The sequence below is a fragment of the Triturus cristatus genome, chromosome 7 (genome assembly GCF_964204655.1).
Source record: "Triturus cristatus chromosome 7, aTriCri1.1, whole genome shotgun sequence".
Classification (NCBI taxonomy): domain Eukaryota; kingdom Metazoa; phylum Chordata; class Amphibia; order Caudata; family Salamandridae; genus Triturus; species Triturus cristatus.
In genome coordinates, this window is record NC_140590.1 from 770,166,388 (window position 1) to 770,187,753 (window position 21,366).

A 21,366-nucleotide genomic window follows, 5' to 3' on the forward strand; every position below is an offset into this window, starting at 1 on the left:
CATTTGCAAGAACTATAATCCATGCTGGATGATTCTACCCACAAAACACTATAAATGTGGAAATGTCAACCCAGAGCTTCGGCTTCAAGCTCAGTCCAGACTAATGTTTTTCACAGCCCCAATCAATCAAAATACCCAAATGATGACACTGCCGACACTCTGACAAAAGAACGAAACAGGCAAATCAGATGTACTAGGCAACTAAAAGAAGCAGTCATTAAACTATCACGTTACAATATTACAAAACAAATTGTGATAATATTGTGTAATTAAATATCAATGTATTCTCAAAATATACACATACGCAGAAAAAAACACAAAGGTTAAAGACAAGCCACATTCAGGAAAACTCCTCCCATGTTTGCTACACAAACCTAACCCCAACCACACAACCAATAGACATTCCAAAGTCACAGCACCACGTTTAATCTATCATTAAGGCATCACTTTCAAACCAACATGTCACATTTACAACTCACATCTACACCCATGCACCTCCGCACAGAGTCCTCCCATCCCACCCTCTACACTACACCAACCACTACTCGCCACTTCACCATGCACTATGTTCTGCCACTTTATTCAATTTCCCATGCTCTACCTTCTATAATATGCAAGGGTAAAGGTAGTGCACGGAGCAGTGACGAGCCACAGTCAATGCAGTGCAGTGAGCATGACGAGAAGACCATGCACAGGCACAGAGGTGCGCAAGCTACATGAATTCCAAAGTAGCCTGCAAGTACATATGTTGTCACAAGCACAACACATCAATCCGAAAGTGGTGCACTAATGACAAACCAAAAACACAACTACAACTCGAGAATGTCCAATGTCTGCGCAGCCGAGGCCAAGCTGGCACAGCAAACACACACAAAGTCTTCTCAATCACATCCCATCTTTAACCCCTGTCTTTTTCTGATAATTAACTTTTATTGCTTTTGAAAACAAAGAGAAGGTTAGCAGCAACAGCACAGTACAGTACACAGGTTCTCATGTAAGACATTGTGAGGCAGTCTGTCGGAAGTAAGAAGTTATCCCCATCACCCAACTAACCCAGTTGGTCCATCCATTTACCCCATACTTTCTGGTACTTGGCAGGGCAGCCTCTGGCTTCGAACAAGAGCTTCTCTTGAGCGGCACACCTCGGCACCATTTAGCTATTGCGGGGGGGGGGGTTGGGTCAGGTTGCTTCCAGGCATTGGCAATATCGCGTTTGGCCACCATGATGGCCATCCCCAGGAATAATTTATCTGCTCTGGAGCCGTCTAGACCATCCATGACGCTCAGGAGAAGGCGCATGGGGTCCTGATGTACATGTGGGTGTGAGTTTGGATTCTATCTGTTCCCAGTATTTGATGAGGCGGGGACAAGACCAGACCATATGGTAGAAGTCTGCTGGTAGGTGCCTGCAGCATATGCACTCAGACGAGGTACGCAGCCCTGCTCTATGCAGTCGCTCCGGGGTAAGGTATGCAGTATGGAGGTAGTAGATCTGGATGAGCCGGAGTCTGGCAGAAGCAGTGCCGGTCTTGGGGGGCCATAAGGGCATCTCACCAGTCCTCATCCTCAAGGGGGCCCAACAAACCTTCCCAGCAAAGTTTGAGCGAGTCCAGTGATGTGGGGCCGTTGTTCGTGAGGGTACGGTATATGCGAGATATGCTACCCTTTCCAAGATTTCCCATCATGACCTGCGCCTCCGGCAGGCTGGAATCAGGAAGTGTGGTGCCTGTCGAGATGTGTGTATTCAGGGCGTGGCGCAAAACCCATGTCTTTTTTGTGAATTTCAAATGTTTTCTAATCCTAGTAAAAAAAATTGGAATATTTGATAGATGGAACAAAGTCCTTTCGCAAGACACAACAACTTTTTGTCTTATTCACAAAGAACACAAAGTCCATGCTCTCTCCAAAACGGGCATAGTCAGTGGGACTAGTTAAATGCATTCAAAGATTGCTGTGCTAATGCCAAAGACAAATACCTGCACCACCCAGGCACCACTCTACCCACATAAATGGGGGCTCCATGGCTTTCCGTGGTAACATTCCAATAGCTGCCATATGTAAATAAGTTAATTGGTCCCATACTTTTTTTAATAAAGGGGAGGGAGGTACGTAGCCCCCCCTACCCAAGTCACTATTGGCCCTGGGGATGGGGTCCTTGAGGCTTTAAATGCCTGGGATACCCCATGGTCTTTAAAAAATAAATTTAAAAAAAAGGCCCTGGAGGATAGCTTCCCCAGGGCCCCAAAGATGTTGGGGAGGGGAGCTGCACGCCCCCTCCCCTTATTTATGTCAAGTGGCAGGCCTAGGTCTCTGTGCACACATTGGATTAGTGTGATGCTAGGCTCAAAAAACATGATACCAAATACATGTGGTTTAGTACTGAAGCCAGGGGACGTTCTCGTCCCAACTCCTCCACTCTCTCTAATTCCAGCTGTGATTTTGATGCAGCAGAGCTCAAAAGCAACATTAGTACTATTTGCTTCCAAATGGCCCAGATAGTGGTGATTCACAGACCTACAAATGTCCCTACACCAGTAGCTGCCATGCAAACCAAACGTTTGAACCTGCATTCAAGCTTGCCACAATCTTGCATGAATTGATTAAAAGACGTGAAAAGACCTTCAAGGAAGACCTCGTATTCTTCAAGTACAAAATATTTGGTTTGTGGTGTCAACAAATTTTGCTGTACTTGATACCCAGTTCTCAGTTAAGGTCCAGCAATACCAGCGTACAAAAACAATAGCTGAATCAAGGCTCCTTTTTCAATATTCCACTCACTAAGAATTTCCCTTAAAGGCTTAATGGTGGTTATTCCACCAGTAAACACACCTTTACGTCCTTAATAGGTCAATTTAGTGCTGTTCAAATTACCAAGCTGTCTTTCTAAACCCATCCACAATGCTTCATTGCTTTATCTGCCATGAAAAGCTACCTTTACATGTGACTTCCCCTAGTTATGTTGGCTGTCGAATCCTTTACAGTTTTCCATTCTAGTAGGACAGTAATGAGAACTCATAATCACCCCTTTTTTCTACTCAGTGGTTTCAGAATGTCCTACTAATGAGGCTATTCACCCTGCGGTGCTCTTCAGTAGTCTGGCAATGTTGGCTGAACGTTCTTTTCACTCACTAGATATTGGAAGGGTTGTGCATTTTTATCTTGGTCAAACCAAATTAGTAAGAAAGTCACATCAGCTTTATCATTTTGGTTGAATACATACAGGTATAGTGACCCTGAAGCTGTTGTTTTCTCTTTGGGTTGTATCATGCATTTATTTTTGTTTTCAATGAACTAATAAGACCCTGCCATTAAGGCCTAATGTCTATCCCACCAGAAGCAAAGCAACCACTACTGTTCGGTTAAGAAATATCTTACTAGATGTTTAAGGCATCCACTTGAAAATCTGTTCATATATTCACAAGACTCTATTGTCTTGATTGAGACACACTAAGAACTTTTATGATGCTCTATGTAGCGCTCTTCGTGAACCTAGGGCCAGGAGAAAAGGGGTGGAGATGAGAGCAGGAGAGGCAACACTCTTGCCAGTAGGATGGATAGTAGAAGACCTGCACTAAATTCTTAGGACTACAGAAGGCATTGCGGCACCATTCAAGAACTGACTTGGAGAGGCAGCTTGTCAGTGCAAGGCTTTCTGTGAACGGAAGCCTTTAGATTTCTGAAAGGCATTTGAACTACATTAATGGTATGCCTGTCCAGCCTTGTGTTTTTCAATTCTTTGTATACATAATTAAGCAGCAGTTTAGTCTTAGGTGCTTCAATGTCGCTTTGAATTAAGAGCCTTTTTTATTATTTTTCATTTTGGAAAAACCTCAACCTTGATGGGCTTTAGAGGATACTCTTTAGCATGGAACATACTAGTCTTTACACTTTTTGTAAATATTATGCGGCTTAAGTGTTCCATGGTCCCTGCACTGTGCGTGTAATTATTTTAATGTTCATGACTTCAAACAAGATTACTCCAATGCAGAACTAGGATTGCAAGTAAGTAACCATTTTATTCTAAGATGTCTTCATCTGCCCCCATCAACTGATATATATATTGCTTATGAAATGTCTGTGATGTTTTATTAATTACAGTGCTTGTGCACGTTGCTGTGTAAATATAATGCACGTCAAATTGATCACTGTTCACGGAACACTATTTTAAGATCCACATTCTAAAACACATAAGGGATATAACACATTCAGATCCTAGTTTCCAAGAGGCTTTGTATCTTTTTTTAAATTTTATTTACATGAAAATGCAATCCAAAGGATTAACATTCTTGAAGTTACTTAAAATCACTAAAATGAGTTTAGAGAGATTCTGGAATTACTTCTAAGGCAGCAAGAATCCAAAGTTATTCTACATCTGATGCCAAAAGGCATGTATAGCTGGAAACTAAAGGAAGGGTTACTTATATCTATTTTAAATTGCTGACTTTAGTTGATAGGGGAATGATGAGCCGATGACTTCATTTCAATTCATTATTTGTTTTTAATAGGATTGGTAGAAAAGATCAATGATTAAAGGTGAACTGAATATTGGTAAAATATGTTAACTAAAGGGGTTATCGAATTGTGCTTATTTTAGAGGATTAGGTCTTTGAGCCACGTATATTTTTTAGATGGGACTAGTTAGATTGGTATATTTACTTGCAAAAATAACTATATGCTGTGAGTATGATAAATTGCATTAGAATGTAGATTCAAAGTGAGGTTTTAGTTGTTTGGAACATGCAGAGGGAAGGGATAGAAATTGTTATACATTATCATTTGTTGTGCTTTTAACATTTTCTTTATAAATGTTTTGATCCCAGGCACTAAAGACAAATCTGGTGGAGATCTGTAAAAGATATTTGCTGGTGGTAGGATTGGAACCCTATGGTTTGAGAGGGTGACATTGTCTCTTGCACACTGGTATTTAAAGTTATATTTTGCAAAATTATTCTCTGGAAGAGCTGAGGTGTAGCTCCGGATCTGCATCTGGTGGCACAAAAATAAAGGAACTAACAGCGCGCTTTAGTGGTGCTTATATGCGGCTCTGCATGCCACTTCCTGAGCGGAATATGTCTGTGCAGAGCCGTAGGATGCCACCTACTGGCAAGGAGGCATAATGCTTGAAAGATTCTGGATCCAGTGTGGCATCTAGGGAATATCCAGAAGATGAGGAATTTTTGGTTAGAAGTATCCCTCAGAATGACATATTAACCTTTTTCATTGAGTCTAGCAAGTACACAAAAGAGTGTAAGCAAACTATTGTCAGAAGTCTTCTAGCAACTCATCTTTATTTTCCTTTGTACAAAGAACTTTTGTATGTCCTTTTGTGTGCTTGCAAGGAATTATGACCATAGTTTTGGTTTTCCTGAACTTGGGGGGGTACTAATATGGCTGCTCCTTTTCCCTGCTTAAGCACCTTGAGACCTTCTTGAGAAGCTTTTTGGTATACTTTAAGAGTTTGTTTGCTTTTGCCTCTGTATTATTTTGATGTATTTGACTAACCTATAAGTACGTGGTATAGGACATACACCCATGGCATGGAAGTTAAATGCCAGCTGTGGGCTGTAGCCCCAGAGGTGCCATACACATGGTTTGCATGCAAAACTTGATGTTAGGCCTACCATAGGTAGCATGACTGCAGCTGCCTAAAACCCTGCTGTCTAATTTGTCAAAATAACCCTGCTTTTAGATATGAAAATGAAACCCCTGAGTACACCTTGATGCCCACAGGGTGATGTGTCTGATATTTAAAGTTAAACATGTGCAATTTAATGCTGGCATGTTATCCAGTAAGTAGCCCACAAAAACCATCATGGATGTAGCTGGATTCTAGAAAATGTCAAAGTACAGATAATACATTTTAATTTGTAACTTTTGACTGGAAACAGCTAAAATAGTCATTCAAAGACAAATTTTCAAATTAAATGACCTATTTAATGGTAATGTCAGATTTCAAATAAACATTTAGAAGCAGTATCTTTTACATGCCTGATCAACCAGTAGGTTAATTAGCATTGGCCTACCCACATTGGATCTGCCAGTTCTTGGTTCAATGAAGTGTAGAAACTGCTCCCAGAGCAGGAACAATTTATTGGATGTGAAAATGTGTTTTTGTTCCATTTGGAGGAAGGCCAGTTAGAGTGGAACTTAATTAACTAGGCCTCCCCTTCACAAGTAAATGTAATGTGAGACATTAATGCAGTCAATATAAACTTGCAGGGCAAATGATTGTGCTCCTGTTGGGTTCTATGTTAACTTAGACATTTGACTAGTTTGTAACAAGCAACAGCTTTAGAAAGAAACCAATCACCTTAAAAAACTATTTTGGAATCATATGAACACTTTAAGGTAGAGATTGAAGTACGACCCCTCGTTTCCTGGTGTAGGGAAACCTGTGTGGGTAATATGTACATAAAGTGGATAGAACACTCCACTGGTCTTCACTGAACACACTGCAAACCCAGTGGGGCTCCCTCTGCTCAGGTTTTCCTCATCCCAATGCAGAGTACCTTAATTAAACAGGTCAAGAAATAGTGACTACAATGACTTTTGAGGTTAGGAAATTAACTTTCACAGCAGTGGCTGGCGGGCTTGTATGCATAGCTTGCAAAGGAAGCCGTCTTGGTGGGCTTGTGATGCTTGAGGCTGTATGTGTAGAGCAGTGTTTTGTATGGCATTAACTACAGCTTGGAGCCGTCGCTTATTTTACCTTTTGATTTTACCTGACAGGTGGTGCTACGGGTGCTCTTTCCAGACCGATTCATCCTGCAGGGATTTTTCCACCCAGAGGAAACCAGTAAGCATCACCCTGGCAGCTGCTGACATCAGATGTTCTGGTGGCCCCCATGATATCCTTTAAAATGATTGCAGTTATCAAAGTAATCCTGGCTGCCATTTTAATGCACCCTAAACATCATTTGTTCTTGTGCTTCTATGGCATCCATTACTCTGGCACACCCCGGCTGTTCGTTATTCTGACAACCCGCTACATCCCACTGCCCTTTATCATAGCACTCCTGAAAGTTTTTCGTATGCTCCTTTACTCTTTTCACCTTGACCAGTCTGACATTCCTAATATGGTTAAATCCTGTCCTCTGACAAATGACCATGACATTCTTCCTTCTGCTGCATCTCCCAAGGCCTTTCACCTGGTGCCCCATAGCAAGCTATAGCATGGTCCTGGTACCAGCCTCCACCAACCTAAATGTTTAGTTCTTTGTCCTTTAGAAACTGTTACAGGAGACCACATAAATAAAACCTTACCTGAAGGGATCACATTACAAGATGGTACATCTCTACTCTTTCCTTGGTACACTTCTATTCAGGCATACTTGCATTGTAATGACATAATAATGGTTTTGGTCTTATTTTTATTTAACCTAACGAAACTGAGGCAGGTAAATCAAAGCAATGCATTAATTAGTTATAAAATTTGTAAAACGTGTGCAATCATTTGCCTTCCTCCATTGCGTCTTTTTTTTTTGCTACAACATTTTTGCTGCTCCAAGTCCTTGTGATCCCTCTAGCACAGCTGAGCAATGCTAAAATTAGACTAGCTGCTTTCTCTGGACAAGCAGTGATGGTTTGGAACCCTGTACCTTCTTTGCTTGACTCAAATGTGCTGGGCAGAGGCTTCCCACTTGACGATTCCATGAAGGGGGTCTTTTACCACTGGATATAGGGGGAGATATAGGAGTGGATATTAATTACGGATATGATCCAGCAGCATCATAGAGGATATAGGCATGGGGGCGTGGTTACGCCAGCCATGATGGCGGACGCACTCGAGTAGAGCTCCGGCCACCAGCCTTTGAAAACGCTGATTTATCCTGGTCGGCGGGGCCTTCTGACGTTTTGAGGCAGGAGCCACAGGTAGTTGGCATCCTGTGTCGTGGCCACAAACGGAGAAACAGCCACCAGGAGGTGGTGAACATGATAAAGAGACGCCGAGGTGGGCGCGAACCAAAATGGCGGCCCCCTAGGCGAACAGCGGGCAGTCGAAGAGCCAAGGAGCTAAGCTGCACTGTGAGCCGCCCTATATGCGAGCGGGCCGGAAAGCGGGCATCTGCCCATCGTTGAGCCAGGGAAGCGCCAGCAACATGGGTGAGCGGCGCACTGAAGGCGCACATCCCTGCAGCGGCACTCAACTCAAAATGGCGGCCCCCTGGAGAGACGAAGGGCCAGGGAGCGAAACACCCACCCAACGCAGAGCCGAAGACACTCCTGCAACCACAGTACAGGTGAGCGTCGCGCCGGAGGCATAAGCCCAGTGGCGGAAACATCTTTAAACACTTCACTAGGAGATTGGGCCTGCGCGAGCCCGCTGGTGGCTGTCTAAGAAGACCTCTCCCACCGCAAAAACCTGAGTGGAAGACTAAGCCTGCGCAGAAGGGGGGGAGAGGGATGTAAGCCCCAGAGACACCCCCTCTGGAAACCAGAAACAAGAAGGCCGACTCCGGCCAGCGCCGAGGCCCGGGGCCCAGCAACCTGGCCAAACCCATTAACATAGCGAGGCGGCCCCCTCCACCAAGAGAGCCCCTATTGGAGTACTGGAAGCCCCCCAAGGAGGCAGAAGCAGGGAAGGCGAAAGGTCAGAAGCCTCCCCAGACCTGTTGGATGTTAGGCAGTCGGCCCGTCAGTGATGCAAGGAGGGGGGCACCAGCGAACACCTCGCTAGGAGAAGCCGAGGAACAGAGACCCCTCCCCCCCCCCCCCCGCCCCCCCCCCCCGGACACCGCAGCTCAGCCAGGCGCCCCAAGTATGGACCAGTCCCCCAGGGGCAAGAGAGTGGCCCTACCTGTAGCCCTCCCCACGTCCAACACCTGTGGGTACATCCAAGAAGGGAACACGCGGAAAGGACCCATGGGGCCAATCAAGTCCGGGCTGGAAGAAGATGCTCGTCACTAAGCGCCCAGTGACAGAAGCAGGGACCACTGGATAAGACCGAGTGGGGGGAGGAAAGAATAAGAAAGGCCCCTCCGAACCACGAGTGCGAACCTGAAATACTGAGGACGAACTGAGAGTGGGTGCTGGCCATCTTGCACCACACGATAGATCCCTGGGTGCGACACAGGACAAAGTAAGCTCACAAGCTTAGCGTGGAGGGTGGAGACCTGCTCTTGAAGAGACGCCACTGTCCCTGGTGCCCTGTGCGTGGGCTGAGTCCAGTGGAGCAGATACGAGAGGTGGAAGCCCCCACCCGCCACTGCGACTGAGTGGCTGGCTTGCCGGCGGAGACCGTGCTGTCTTCACTCGCTGTTCTGGGACATATGCCCTGGCATGTGGCCCCCGAGGAGACGGCGGCCGTACGAAGACTGAAACAAAGGCCTGCGGGCATTGAGTTGCCCGGGAGCAGGGGCGAGTAGACGATCCCGTAGCACGAAAGAGCAGACCATGGGATGTCTGCGACAGGCAACTGGACCACATACTATGGCCCCGGAACGCCACCTGCCTTCACCGGATCCAGACATACCTGCCCTGTCCTCGGATCTCGGGCTGCTCCGGGATGATCATCGGATGCTGACTGATAGGGTGTCAGATAGGGTGTCAGACGGAGAAAATGTTTTGGCCACCCTTCAGCCCCTGTTTAAATCACAACAAGACAACCTACAAAACCTTCACACTTGCATAGCCAAGCTGGAGGAGAGGGAGGATGACCTAGAAGGGAGATCCTGCTTCAGTAATATTCAAATGATCAACCTACCGGAGGAGGTAGCAGGATCCCACCCAGAGAAGTACATTGAAACTTGGTTCAAATCGTTTACCCCTGATTACGAGCTTACGCCCGTCTTCTCGGTAGAGAGGGCTCACAGATTCCCGGCCCGGCGTCCCCCTCCAGGGACACCCCCGCGGCCACTACTTCTAAAACTACTCCACTTTCGCGGCCACTACTTCTAAAACTACTCCACTTTGGGGACTGAGATGTGGTGCTGAGGGCAGCCAGACAACATGGCCTGCTTCAAGTAGAAGACAAGAGGGTCTCCGGCCCGGCCTGACCGCGCCCACACATAACGCAACATCTGTGCTGCAAATCCCCATCTCTGCTCTGTTCCCATAGTAGTACCTGCTACAGCAAGACCCTGATAGCTTGCATTCCGCATAGGCAGCACATTAAGCGGGTATATACTTACGATATTTGTAGAACAGGCACATTAGCAAGGTGGTATCAAGTTTATTAGTGTTTCCCTTTCACATTATGTTTTAACATTCTCTCGTACAGTAACATCTGCTGTTAATCTTTGAAGTGACTTAATGGTGTCATTGGTTGGTAATATTGCCGAGCGTGGCTATTTGCCCCCCCCCCCACCGAGTGCGCACAAAAATGCAAATGGAAATGCACTATATTTTGTACTTTAATAGGACGTATTTACAGCTGTATGTTGTGTTGGGTGTAAAATGAATAAAGATTATTCAACACAAAAAAAGTAGAAGATAAGAGGGTGATGCTCTTCCTGGACTAATCCAAAGGCAGTATTCAACTGGGCAGAAGCCAACACCCGCTTAATTTGGGAAGCAGCAGGCAGCCAGAGAGAACCGTGAAGCCGATGCCCGCAAGGGAAAAGAGGCCCTAGAAGACGAGGAATGAGCAGCCAGAGCTTGACCACAGGCCCACCCAACCTCAGGCTGCAGCAAATATGGACATGGCTGCGGCGACCTCGGACAGGGAGGATGGCCTACACATCTCATCCAGGGACAACTCCAGAGACATGAGTATATCCAGGGCCCAGACAGCCGACACCCTCATTTGAAAGGAAGCACTGCCCTGGACTATAAGTCATCCTCGGTGACACTCTTACTTACGTTTATGTTCAGCAGCACAAGCAAAAACCTGCGCACTTTCCCCCCCGGCACACCAAGCCCAGCTGCCACCACACTCGACAGCATAGGCTATAGCAGACGACAGGCACAGAACCCCATACTTCAAATCCCCCCTACGATACATTAGGACGTTAGCCGTAAGCACAGTTTTGACGTATCGCCTGTTATGGTAGACCCTAAATGTTGGGACTAGGTTCCCAGAATGCAGTTAGTTCTTACCCCAGTAACCCCCGATACCTGTGGGCATATCCTCACCTAGGGCGGACGCCATCACCCGACAACAACACATGCAGACGAATCAAGGACACGGCCGGGGTGCAGAAAACCCCCCCCTCTCCACTCACAACCCCTCTGCCCCCTGGAATCAAGCGGAACTATGCTAACGCACGCAGACATTAGCCTACTAACCCTCAACATCAAAGGAATGCGCACAGCGTGGAAGTGATATGCAGTTTACTCTCATGCCAAGCGCCAGAAAGCTCAGATTCTCCTGCTGCAGGAAACGCACCTCACAAAGACCGAACTAAACAGTGTGCAAAGGTACTGGCGTGGCACCTTTTGTGCTACCATATACTCTGCATTTGTCCAGGGGGCGCTGATTTGGCTCAGGCCAGGGGTCCCATTTAAAGAAACCCGCAGAGTGACGGGCAGGGAGGGTCTGTATGCATTCCTGGAGGGGTTCGTAGACAGACAGCCCTTGCTTTTAGGCAACATTTACGCCCCCAATGTTGACCCAGGACATTATTGGGACTCACTATCAACAGTCTTAGCGCAATTTACTTCATCACCATGGATACTGGGGGATGACTATAATTGTGTACTGGACGTATCCTTGGACCGATCACACCACCTTTTGTTCGGGGGCATGCGGAGCAGTTTCGATTGTGGACGCAGCATTAGTCCCTGGCAGATGTCTGGAGGGGTCAGAACCCAACCTCCCGGCCATACTCCTTTCAGTCGATTCCCCACAAGTGCGCCTTGACTGGTTTCTCTGTTCGCCAACAATACTTCTCATGACCCAACAAACAGACTACCTAGGAAGAGTGGTCTCTGATCATGATGTGCACCTTTAAACGCTTAGCTGGTGGCCGCCTCACCCACCAACCCGGAAATTACTGTGGGAGTGTTTAGAGAACCCAGTATTTAGCCACGATCCCGAAGCCAGCATCACAGACTACTTTCATAATGCCAACACAGTGTCCTCCAAGACGCTTTTAAAGTAGTCATGCGGGGGCTTGCATCAGGCAGATAGCAGGGGCCCACAGGGCTCTTGAGCATAGCCTGGAAAAACCAGAGCTTAAGCTGGCAGCTGTGACTAAGGAATCAGAGTCTGCGACTTCTGCCCAGATCGCGGCGGCCAAGATGGTGTACAAGGAGTGCTTAGCAGACATAACTTTAAGGTATATGCAACCAAAAAACCTAGAGAAGGTGACAGATCGTGAACGATTCTTGCCTGGATTGCCCGCCAGTCCCAAGACATGTGGCCAGTCTGGAGGAGTCACAGCAATATTGCAACTCTTTCACAATTACTACGCAATGATTTACTAAAATCCTATGCAAGATGGTCAGAGGATAGCCGATAGATTCCTCGACGCTCTCACAATACCCCAGATCCCAATCGACGACAGAGGCATCCTTGAGGCGGAGATCACGTCTTCGGATGCGAAACAAGCAATCCGGGCTCTAGCCCGGAACAAATCCCCCGGGATGGATGGCTTACCCCTGGAATACTATAGCGTCTTTGCCACGCAGTTGGCCACAATGTACATGGCGGCCCCTGAAGAGGGGAGCTACCCAGATCGTTGAGGGAATCCCTCATCATTTCGATCCCGACCGAGACCCCGTGCAGTTGGCCTCGTACAAGCCGATTACATTACTCTCGGCCGACTGTAAGATCCTAGGCAAGATATAGGCGGACCGGCTGGGCCCGATACTCTCACCGCTTACACCCGGACCAGAATGAGTTAGTGCCAGGCAGAAACGATCCCAAAATATCCGCAGACTGTTCCAGGTTCAGGATCAGGCCCAGGGCTTCTACCCTAAGGCAACCTGCTTGGACCTGGACCTGGAAAAGGCATTCGATACCCTGACCTGGCCATATCTATTTGAAGTACTGCGGTGGGTGGGAATGGGACCGGTCTACAGGGCGTATGTAAAACTATTATACACGAAACTCACCTCCAGAGTCAGATTGGGCAAACATATTTCCTCGCACTTACTGTTAGATAGGGGCACCCGCCAGGGGTGTCCCCTCTCCCCCCTCTTGTTCACTCTAGCAATGGAGCCTCTGGCGATCCGGTTGCATCCCAACAGCGGGCACCACACACATAGTGTCCCTATATGCAGACTTCACGGCTGCAACGGGACTCAAAGTTAATTTGGCAAAATCCACTATATAGCTCCTAAGTCCAAACCTCCCCCCACGAGAGATAAGTTTTGGGAGCTCATGTATAACTTGGAGCAACGGCGCCCCGTGATACCTCGGCGTGAGACCATATCACTCCCCTCCGGATCTGTTCGAGGGAAATCATTGCAGGGCTCTGGCGGGGGCCAAAGCATAAGTGAACTTTTGGAGAACCCTGCCTCTGGCCCCTATAGCTAGAGTGGCCTTGGCTAAATTGATCCTAGTGCCATAATTCCTCTACTATTTTGCTAACACCCCTATTACTCGCCCTCACTCCTTCTTCCGAGAGCTTAACACCCTATTGGGCTCCCTTATATGGGGTGGCGGGTGGCGGGCGCCGAAGAGCGGCCCTGGCAGAACTAGCAACTCCCGATAGATCAAGGGGGACTGGGAGCTCCCTCCTTCGAGGCCTACTTTCTAGCAGCAGAGCTCCAGTGGTTATCCTGCTGGACGGCGGGACGTCATTTAGCGGAGACTGCCTCAGAGTGGGGGGTCCATGACAGTGCCAGCCTTATGTCGCTTACTCCTCCCGGGCGCCCGTCCGACAGAGACGCACTCATTGCGGGTAAGGATGGCACAGGCATGCATGGTGCTGCTTCACCGCATCTCGGGTGACACTCCCCTCTATACCCCTTTGTATCCGTTAGCCGGTATACTTAAAGGCGACAGATTCTACACGGCTAGAGAAATGCTGGTTTGGACAGTGCATGCAGTCCTGGAGGTAGGATCCTTATTTGCGGAGGGTAAGCTGCTACCGTTCGACCGGCTCTAGGACGAGATGGGCCTCCTACCGGGGCAGTTTTTACTACATAGACAAATAGTCCGCAGCAGCCGCTGCGTTTGGGGTCTATCGGGGGGGGCAAGACACATCCAGCACTTCACACAATCCTTCACATGGGACCAGGGCGGCACTTAATAACCTGGCTTTACAAGGCAAACCGAGACCTAACCGCCACCGGCACTCGCCCCACTGAGGCAAAAGTGGGGGAGGAGATAGGACGCCCACTACATAACAAGGAATGGGAGCACACCCTGGCTATGCCCCACAATACAGCCCTACTGGAAAATGATAGGGAATCCAGAGGGATCTTTGCAGGTGTAAAACTCTTAAGGTACCAACATGGTTTGTGTCACTGGTCCTCTTGCTAGCAAAGAGAGAAATAACGATGCATTGGAGAACCGCAGAGGGACCCCAATTGGCGGCCTGGGAGGGAGCGGTTCGAAAATGGGGCTCAGCAGAGGAAGACGCAATTAGGCAAGAGGAGGCACACAGAACACACATCTCAATGGAATGGGCAACAATATTGCACCAATTCCGTCATCACCTAGCCAACGCTCAGCAACTATTGTCGCTGCCGACTACACCAGAAAACGTGAGTCAGGCTACACAACCCATGTCTCCCTTCCTCCCCAGCACCCCTCCCACTCATTTGGACGCAGTCACTCCCGCTACCTGTCTGGAAACGGGACCCGGCAACGCCCCGACCGTATAGGGCTGGCTATATAAAGCTCAGCCTCAACAGAGTCACACGCCTGGAGTCCCCCTATCTCCCCGCCACCCCCCTCCATAGATGCATGCAAAGTCAGAATGATCCTTACTTTTAGGTGTCAGCAGAGGCATCATAAGTCCGCCCAGGTATGACCACCTCAAGTTCCAACCCCCAGTTAACCACACACACCAGTAGTTTCAAAGGCCGGTGCTTTTTCCAGACGAATAGTTCCTCAACAGAAAGGCAACGAGACCCACTTTCATATCACATTTTAGCTACAGAGAGCCACATAACTACGCCTGAGGCTTTAGAACTACCACCCACCCCCAAGGGGCCCAGGGAAATATGTTGTCTAACTGCATTGCTTAATTAAACTGCTAATCCTCCATTCATGTGATGCAATATGTAAAAGTAAAAAAATAAAAACATAGAGGGTATAGTCATTTGGATTCTTAAGATCTCACATTTGTAAAACCCTGTTATCGTTGTACTTATTTGGCCAAGAAGCTCTGATAAAATGCTAACTTTGTGTTGCCGGACTTTTTTACAGTTCGTGCCTTGAAGGATTTTGTCGAAAGCCACTTAGAGGATTCTTCTGTGCCATTCTACCTGTGTGAGTATTACATCTTTGCTTCCATTTTGTTCGCCGTCCCCCCTTGTGTTACATCTTTACTCTACTGTGCCCTTTCCATACCCCGTCTTCACTTGCCCAACTCAACCCTCTGCAACAATAATGGGCTGTGCTCCTCGCATCTGCTCCTGGTTTCAGGCACTTTGTTTCCTCGCAGTATTTTGTCTCCTTTGTAGCATAGCTCTATCTTCTGGTTCAAAATGGATTTTTATATGCAATGCAACGCCTATGGAATTGCATCCATGGGCTTAGCACGTTGAATTCTGACATTGTGGTACCAGCTATCGGGGAGATAAGCATGGTTTTAGAATTTATTTTTCTGATCTGTAAGTTGTTTGAAGCTGTTTATACAGAGATGGGGTCCAAAGAAGTGACAAACTAGTAAGTGACCAACAACCTGTGGAGGAAATGAGAAGCCACTCGTGTGGTGTGGGCCTCTAGCTTAAAGGTATAAATGAGTAATTAATCCATGCTTTTACTGGATCTTTCTAGTGAAAGTCATCTAGAGTCTGAGATTCCCAGAGTTTTCGTTTTGCCTTTAATTGGGCGGTTGATTTTGTTAAATCTGTAACCTTGAGAACAAGACCGTGGGGTTTTAATGGGAGGTGCTAGTCGACAAGACATAAGGCAGTATCAGTTTCTTTGTTATCTGGACCGTAGTGTTTTTACATTGCTTTTGTGATTTTGTTGATGTGTCGAACTTGCTTCATAGAGCAATGCCATTGATGGCTCTGAATTGGGACAGGGGTACGGGGTATGCATGGTGGAAAATTTGAGTTATTGCTGACCGTAGCGGTATACAAGTGCTGATGTGCCTTTTGTTGTTAGCCACATGTAACCAATTCCTTTAGCTACCCCTACCCGGGCAGATACATCTGGTCATGTCATAAGGAAGCAAACACAAGGAGATGATGGACAGAGCCCTGAAACTTTTCAGGACTCACCCCCACCCTGAACTGGGGTGGCGAAGTGAGCTAAATAATGATGAGTGATGCCACCCAGATCTGTGACTGGGGGTAAGTGTTTGAAATGTTTCAGCACTCCATCCAATATCTCCTTGTGTTTGCTAGGAATGCCCAGATGTGGGTCCCTTGCTCACTTTGCCACTGGATTCAAACTAGCCCGGCTGATGAGGGGTGTTATCCCGAAACCGGTTCCAGGATGCTTGTTTCTGATCTAGGGAAGACATGGCTTTGCAGTTCGGGCTGAACTGTTCCCATGAGGCACAGGGCAAAGAATGATTTGCATATAGCTGTGTCTGAACTGGGGTGGCGTAGTGAGCTAAAGAATGATTATGAATTCAAGCCAGATCTGTGAATGGGGGTGAGTGTTTGAAAAGTTTCATCTCTCCAGCCATCATATCCTTGTGTTTGCTTTGTTCGCCCTAAATAGGCAGGGTATGCCCAGACGTGGGTCCTTTGCTCACTTTGCCACTGGATTCCAGCTAGCCTTGCTGATGAGCCTGGCTGATGAGGGGTGTTTCCCCAAAACCAGTCTCAGGATGCTTGTTTCCCGTCCAGGGAAGACATGGCTTGGCAGTTCGGGCTGAACTGTTCCCATGAGGCACTGGGTCTAGACTGATTTGCATATAGCTGTGTCTGAACTGGGGTGGCGAAGTGAGCTAAAGAATGATGATGGATTCAACCCAGATCTGTGACTGGGGGTGAGTGTTTGAAAAGTATCAGCACTCCGTCCATCATCTCCTTGTGTTTGCTTCATGCCATATGGAAGACAATTATCTAATGAATTATGTTATTATTGCTTCGTATTCTTGATCTATTCACGTTATCATTTCCTTGTTTTTTGCAGTCATCACACCTCCCCGAACCCTCCTGAATGATGAGAGTGAGACTCTTTTCCAGGTAAGAGGTAAACTGTTTGCTTTCACCATCACCTTAGTTTCCACAGTAACTTCCCCATCGCTTTCTCTAATGCTGCCTACTGTTTGAGAAGGTGCCACTATGTTCTGAAGAGACTTTCTATCTGCATTGCGTAGCAATTCACTGAGTGTGATTTTTTCTAATTTGTACATACCTCAGTTTGTGTAACAGCTCTATAGTGTTTGTGGCACGCAGACCCCTACAATCACTGTGTGTGTTGGGGGAGACTAGGGCATCGTAAGTGAGAAACCTACAGCACCTTTGAAAAAGTAATCATCTTTAGGCGATGGAGAAGATGTGTTCTGGGGTCTGATAGAAGTGGTTTCTGAGACCAGATGGACATTAGTCAGATTACTGGACATTGTGAAGTTAGCTGTGCATTGAGGTGGCCTACCTGATGAACCCAAGGCAGTCTGTCTAATTCCTTGAGTGAACTGATCTGGCACCCTAAGGCGTTAGCACTTCAAGCAATCTTCTGACACAAGTCTATGGCTATTTGATGATGATGGCGTGCTTTCTGTACATTAGGCAGCACATTTAGCAGTATGTATTTGAGATAGTTTAGTGGTAACATTTATTGTTGATGCCAGTTCCGCAGATACTAATTATTGAATATATAGCATGGATTTATTATTAATAACACCATCACAAATGTTTCCTTCTCATCAGCTATTACTGTTTAACAATCTATTCTGCTTATTAGTGGGGCAGAATTGTACCAGGGGCAAATATGGACACATGTCAAAGACGAATCCTCTTGCATGCATACTGAGCATATTTATTACTCAAAATATGAAAAAACATGATATCACGAAATAAAACAACAAAGATTTTCCCTTGACCGCAGTGAGTTTCTAATATTGAATTCTAATAAATATATTCTGTTTTTATAGACCTTTGCAAACAAGCACTAATACAAGAAGGGTCACTAAAACCGAAAAGGTTAAATCATCGCAGATATACATCATTCTTATGAGAACCGAGAGAGGGAGCTATATATGTCATCAGCAGTATGGCCTATTCAAGAATTGCTTAAAAGACTTATTTAATTTTTTGTCAATGCATTTTTCCATTTCATAATCAGGGTCACTATCCATACAATAATTGCCTTTGTGAAAACTACGTGGGATAAACCTTTATTGTTAGTGAGGCGATGAATGACATACATACAGACTCATAAAAGAATTTTAAGTACAACAAGAACTACAAACGTGTCTGGTAAGGTCAGAACAGCAAATGTACACTCTTTCTGAGCATCATAAGTGCTGTCATTAGGATGTTTGCTGAATGATCCTTTTACCGGGTAGGGAATTGTAGACAAGATGAGGAGCAGCAAGCGGAATTCTCGGATTACGGAAATAGAAGCCTTCAGTGGGGAATAGAATTTGAACAAAGACATTTCAATGCTCACCAAGAAATTCAACATTTCAACAAGTACTCGTAGGTGTTCTGATACAAAAGCATTAGTTCAGTGGGTGGGCAGTCAGCAGGGTACAGTTCACTTCGAGGCACTCGCCGTCCCTTACTTCGGTGCTGTACCACACCACATCCAAACAACAAGACTTGCTGCAAACAAAACAGTCCAAACCCACTGCAGGATCCAGTTGCGGGAAGTCTACTTGTGTTGCTGGTGTTGGTATCAGTGGGAAGGAGAGGTAACATTTTGGAGAAGGGGACTTCATATAGACACAGCAGCCTAGACCCCTCCTCGCAGCCTTAAAATGAGCTTGATCTATGAAGTAGGTCCGGCAGAGGAAGGTGAGGCGGTAGATGAGAGCTCAACAGGTCCAGATGTTCTGTAGTTTGTTTGCAGTGGCTGGAGTGGACTGAAGGGGGAGATCCAATTACCATGGGACCCTACGGAGCGAACATGAATGAATGAATGAAATAAACTTATATCGCGCAGACTTAGCCCAATGGGCGTCAAGGCGCCTAACAACTAGAACTGACTGGGAAGAACAGGAAAACTTACTGATAGGCCCTTATAAAATACCAGGTTTTGAGAGCTTTCCTAAACAAGGACAGGGAGGGTAATGACTTAATCTCCAGAGGAAGGCCATTCCAGAGTAGAGGAGCGACAATGGAAAAGGCTCTGCTCCCCCATCTGGCTTTTTTAAAGCGGGGCACTACCAGTTGGTTAGCGTCTGAAGATCGCAGACACCTACTGGGAGTATAACGGGCGAGCAGAGACCCCAGAGCATTTGAGGGGCCAGCCTGCACGGCTTTGTAAGTGAGGCAGAGAAGTTTAAAAGAAATTCTAAAACTGATGGGGAGCCAGTGCAGGTTCTTCCTGGCCAGCGTTGCCGAGGAGTCCCTAGGAAGAGCTAACACGAATCTGGCGGCAGCGTTCTGTACCACCTGCAGACGTTGTATCAGATATTTATTGGACTCTGCATATAGTGCATTGCAGTAGTCCAATCTGGAGCCCACAAGGGCAGTCACTGTATATTTACGTGCCTGCGGAGACAAATAATGGAGGATACGTTTCAAAATTTTAATGACTCCCCAGCACGTGGCCACGGTCCTGTTAATCTGACTATTCATGGCGAGTGAGGTATCAAAAATGACACCCAGATTCCTAGCCGTAGAAGAAGGAGTCGGGCAAATTCCAAGGGACGGAGGCCACCACTCATTGGACCAGATGTCTTGATCCTTTCCGAACACGAGTGCCTCCGTTTTATCGGCGTTGAGTTTTAAAGAATTCAGCACCATCCACTCCGCGACCATCTGCATACAGGCCCTAAAGCTAGAGGCAGAGACACTCAAAGAATGGCTAAGAGACACCATAATTTGAGTGTCGTCAGCATAGGACACTATCTCCATCCCCTGCGATCTTACTAATCTGGCAAGGGGTGCCACATAAAGATTAAATAGGGTCGGACTAAGGGCCGAACCCTGGGGCACTCCACATTGCAGAGATTTAGCAGGGGAGAGGAACTCACCCAGCAAAATTCTTTGCTCTCTAGGATGTAGAACAGAGTCAAGAACATCAGAGGGGTGTTTGTTTTGGGCCACTAAGGCTGCAGAGCAGACTTTTGCTGGTGAACACATACGTAGACTCACTTTCTAGGTTGCAGTTTGTGGCAAGCTTCAATCAGACAGGCAAAGCGACTTGAACTTGGGAATGGAAACTGCAAGACAGCCAATCTGTTGCCTGCAATACTGCAGAACCATATCTTTCAAGTGCAATTTGAGGGAATCAGATGACACTGGAGTGCAAGATGAAAGCAGCATGGAATGCACCATTACTATTTTGTATGGACCGAGCTTAGTTTACTGAGATGGAATAGCTTGAATTATCAGAGTGCCAAAGATAGTGCGCCAACCACTTAAAGAAGGTTTCAACATAAATCTTAGCTATCTTGTTTTTCAAGATGTCATCATATATAACCCTTTGCCTGATGTCTCTGTGTGATAGGCACTGTGAAATGGTTTCTTAATCCATATTGTTTCTAGACTGGCGGAGGGGAGCCCCAAACTTAGGTATGAAACCGCTAAGCAGTCTTTTCGCTAATATGATAGTGCCAGTATGCACACAAGGGTATGCCTCAATCCAACCAGAAAACATGCACACGATTCCAAAAGCATAGGCAAAACAACAGCACCTGGGCATCACACTAAAGTCCATCTGTGGGTGGACGCACGGCCCCAAGGCACATGGAGGTAGGTGGGCATTAGGAGCAGTCTTAATCCCTTTCCAAATACTGTAGGCAAGTGGCACAGGAATAAAAATACTGATTGACAAACAAGGCAGAGAAGGGTATAAACCAGTGAGTAACTGTGGCATGAATCATTCCATTCCTTGTGACATTGGCATGACTATGGTACAAACTGACCAATTGTGGAGAGGTAATTTCAAGTCCACCACTCTCTCTGGTTGCTGTCCCTCTGCTCTCCAACGGAATTCCTTTCAGTCCACGCTTGTTTCCCAGCCTTGGGTGCTTTCTTCTTTAAGACAGACAAGTCTTTGATCTTTGGTAAAGGAAATAGAGTAATTTGCACAAAGTACATTGTTATTTCAGAATTTGGGGACAGAGCAGCTTTCTTAGCGGTTTGGTTTGCTAATGTCACCTTGAGCCACTTCATCTTGGGAGGATTGGTGAGCAGCACTTTTAACAATAGCTATTTTACATGATAACATGA

At 46.6% G+C, this 21,366-nt stretch overlaps 1 protein-coding gene across 1 annotated transcript in view; it reads left to right on the top strand.

Moving 5' to 3' along the window:
• The window catches only part of ASPSCR1 (ASPSCR1 tether for SLC2A4, UBX domain containing), an 837,953-nt gene that overhangs the window by 490,076 nt on the left and 326,511 nt on the right, over nucleotides 1–21,366 (top strand). Inside the window, exons 10-12 of the mRNA XM_085617557.1 lie at nucleotides 6,730–6,796; nucleotides 15,263–15,325; nucleotides 17,153–17,205. Of these exons, the coding sequence (XP_085473683.1) occupies nucleotides 6,730–6,796; nucleotides 15,263–15,325; nucleotides 17,153–17,205 (183 nt within the window). The remainder of the gene's footprint in view (nucleotides 1–6,729; nucleotides 6,797–15,262; nucleotides 15,326–17,152; nucleotides 17,206–21,366) is intronic.